The sequence below is a fragment of the Acyrthosiphon pisum genome, unplaced genomic scaffold (assembly GCF_005508785.2).
Source record: "Acyrthosiphon pisum isolate AL4f unplaced genomic scaffold, pea_aphid_22Mar2018_4r6ur Scaffold_63;HRSCAF=403, whole genome shotgun sequence".
NCBI lineage: Eukaryota > Metazoa > Arthropoda > Insecta > Hemiptera > Aphididae > Acyrthosiphon > Acyrthosiphon pisum.
In genome coordinates this window covers 56,390-59,404 of record NW_021776152.1, presented here as the reverse complement: position 1 = coordinate 59,404, position 3,015 = coordinate 56,390, and the positions used below count along the sequence as shown (strand labels likewise).

Genomic DNA, 3,015 nt, shown 5'->3' with positions numbered 1-3,015 from the left:
AAGATTATTAATTGTTATTCATTATTATTTTTAATTGTTTAAGTTTTCATATTAAAAAACACTGTGATTAAAATTATATATAATCTTTTTTTTTGGTGTATGTGTAGTTACAATGGTAACGGAATAGTATGTATATAGGTATACAATTTAAAAATAATTAATTTTAATTAAAAATAATCGGGAACTCGCTCTGCTGTAAAGTAGGGTGGAGTGTTTTAGTTTTAAAGATCTAAGCACCCAGACAAAAATAGAGACTACTTGATAATATGTAGTTATGGTTATATTTCATATTTTTTTAAAATATAAAAAGTAATTTAAAACACATAAGTATAATATAATATTGTAGGTTATTTTATCAATCAACATTTAATGATAACATATTGCACAGTTCATCACGTTTTCTAGCTCCAAGTCTTGACACCGCAAGAGAGTTCTCTTCAGAATCTAACTCTGGAGTATAAGGGTCAGCATCAAAATCGTCTTGCATATCGATACATATGTTATGTAAGCAACAAGCTGCAGTGATTTGTGGTATACATCCATATGTCTAAAACATAATACAATATAATGTTAAAAACGTTTAATTTTTAGTTTTGCGTAAAATTAAATTCATATGATTTATAAATATAATACATACTTCAACTTTCTAAATCTGCAGTAGAGTTTCCCAAATGCTTGTTCAACTACAACTCGAGAACTACTCAGGCACCGATTGAAATGTTTTTGGGCTAAGGTTAAATTCCCATTGTCCCTGTAAGGGATCATAACATTCTCTGAGAGTGGGTAAGCTCCATCACCCAGAATATGACAATTTTCTGGTAAAATACTTAAATCATGACTCAAAAGTTTTTGTCCTATTAGACTTCTTCTGAACACTCTTGCGTCGTGAGATGATCCGGGCCAACCCGAAAACACTTCAATGAACTTCAGGTCGGAATCCACTATGCCCTAAAAATAATTTTAAGTATGAAGAAAAATGTTTACTTTTAAATATAATAACTCGTGTATACTACAACCTGTAGCAGAACTGAAGGGACTTGTTTTCTATTGTAAAACATATTCCTATCAAGTTTTTCCATAACAGTCCTTTTTTCCCAAGGGGCAAGTATAGAAATATGACAACCGTCGACTGCCCCCAATACTCCAGGGAAAGCATTTGGTCTAAGACAGTTGAATTTTTGCACAGTGATGATGGCTTCTTGTCCTCTAGGCCATCTTATAAATTTACCAGATAGTTCTTTCATATTATTTAAACAATTTAGCACTACTTTATGGCTGGTACTGTCAGCAATATTAAATCTGTTTCCTATTTGTCTAAAAATTATAAAATGTTAGTAATAATAGCTTGAATGAGTAATTATATTAATGAACTATAGGTACCAATCCTATAGTAATTAGTACCCACTTACCGATGGGTTTCACAGTTAGCCATGTACCATATGAAGATCAATAATTGTTTTTTTATGTCTAATTTTACATCAGATTGAGATAATATGTAACATCAAAGTCTACAATGAAATATAGGTATAAGCTACAATAAATAAGTAAGTTTGAGCATAAGAAATTATTATGTGGGTACCTCAATACTTCTTCTTGTAAGTCTAAAATGTATTTTGAAATCCCAGTCAGACATATTATACACGGTTACTTCAACAAAGTTGAAAAGTTTACTTCTATGATGCCTTTCGTTAGTGAGAAATAATTCTTCATCATCATCTTGGCTCAAGATTACAATATCTACAAACACAATATTTATGATCCATTTAATCTTCATTTATATATAAATAGGGTTATTTATAAAACACACAATAATCGTTTTTTGAAAAAATTGCTTACATACAAATTCAATAGTATTTTAGTATTAAGAGATTTTACATTACATTTGTTTTTTCATGGTTAGTACCCATCAGATGAGCTTTCATTTTTTAATGAAAACCTATATTTTTAATTTCAGAAATTGGGTAAGTTATTTTGACTGGTCACAGCCATATAAATGTATTGTATAGTTAAGACATAAATATTAGTCCCATACCATACCCAATAAAAAATTGTTCACAATTTTACTACACAATTATTTTATTAGTTACTGGGTTGAAAGTCTCATAGAAAGAACAAACTGGAGCCTATATTTTGCAGAAAAAATTACATAATATAGACAAACAATTTGATTTAATGATATTAATAGTTACTTACCTGTTAGACAATTTGTACGCATAAAAAGCGAAGGTAATCCATTTTTAATACAAGCACTTGTACGATTTTTGTTCAAAATGAACTCTTCAAAAAGTTTAATTTTAAATGAATTTGTCATTACTTGATTCATTTTGAAGCAGAATTTTGGAATTTGTTAATATTTAACGGAATATTATAATATGTAAAATGGGAAAGATAATATTTAATTGATTATACTATCACTATTAATTTTGTCAGAGTGGTGGGGATATACCGATTTTCATCATAAAAATTTCATCTATAGTACGGCCAGCGAAACTACGCTGCCGCACTTTTTTCCCGGCGGGCCCGCCGCGGCCGAGAGCGCGTGCAAACCGTGCGCCGCCGTCGAGCGAGTTTTTTGCAGTTTTTGTCAAAAATTTGAATTTTTTCCCTTTTCGACCTGTCCGCCCACCCCGTCGACCACTTATTCGCGTTCCCCGCTAAATTTATAGGCGGCGCGCGGTCGCACTTTCTCCGGGGGGAGTCCCGTGGCGGAGCGGGGTCGCGGAAAGCGGACGTCCCGCCGACGAGTAGGTATCGCTATACACGGGCATAAATACGTGCGTCGGGAGGTTCGATTTTTTTCGCGAATATCGCGTTTTCGACGTCCGAGGTCGGTCGAATTCGTCGTCCGCTGCGACGCCCAGAGCGGTTAAACGCGTTAGTAATTCGCCGGGTCGTCGAAACGGCTTAAGAATCGTTGATTTGACTCAACTTCTCAACTCAGTAGGTAGGTAGGTCGGTTAGGCGTAGGTAGGATTGACCCGGGGGTCGTGGGTTCGATACCGGCCGCCACGGTTC

At 34.1% G+C, this 3,015-nt stretch overlaps 1 protein-coding gene across 1 annotated transcript; it reads right to left on the bottom strand.

Moving 5' to 3' along the window:
- Positions 1 to 444: 444 nt before the first annotated feature.
- On the bottom strand, positions 445 to 1,461 carry LOC107884797 (protein ALP1-like). Its single transcript, XM_029492703.1, has 4 exons — positions 1,410 to 1,461; positions 1,017 to 1,314; positions 638 to 948; positions 445 to 547 (listed from the first exon to the last, which is right to left on the bottom strand). The coding sequence occupies exons 1-4, from the start codon at positions 1,430 to 1,432 to the stop codon at positions 445 to 447; spliced, it is 735 nt and encodes a 244-aa protein (XP_029348563.1). The 5' UTR covers positions 1,433 to 1,461.
- Between the last annotated feature and the right edge of the window lie 1,554 nt (positions 1,462 to 3,015).

Excerpts from the sequence above, each read along its gene's own strand:
- LOC107884797 (XM_029492703.1), bottom strand. The coding sequence starts at position 1,432 with ATGGCTAACTGTGAAACCCATCG. Across the intron at positions 949-1,016 it reads TCCCTTCAGTTCTGCTACAG|GGCATAGTGGATTCCGACCT; the intron begins GTTGTAGTATAC and ends AATTATTTTTAG. Across the intron at positions 548-637 it reads TGCAGATTTAGAAAGTTGAA|ACATATGGATGTATACCACA; the intron begins GTATGTATTATA and ends ATTATGTTTTAG.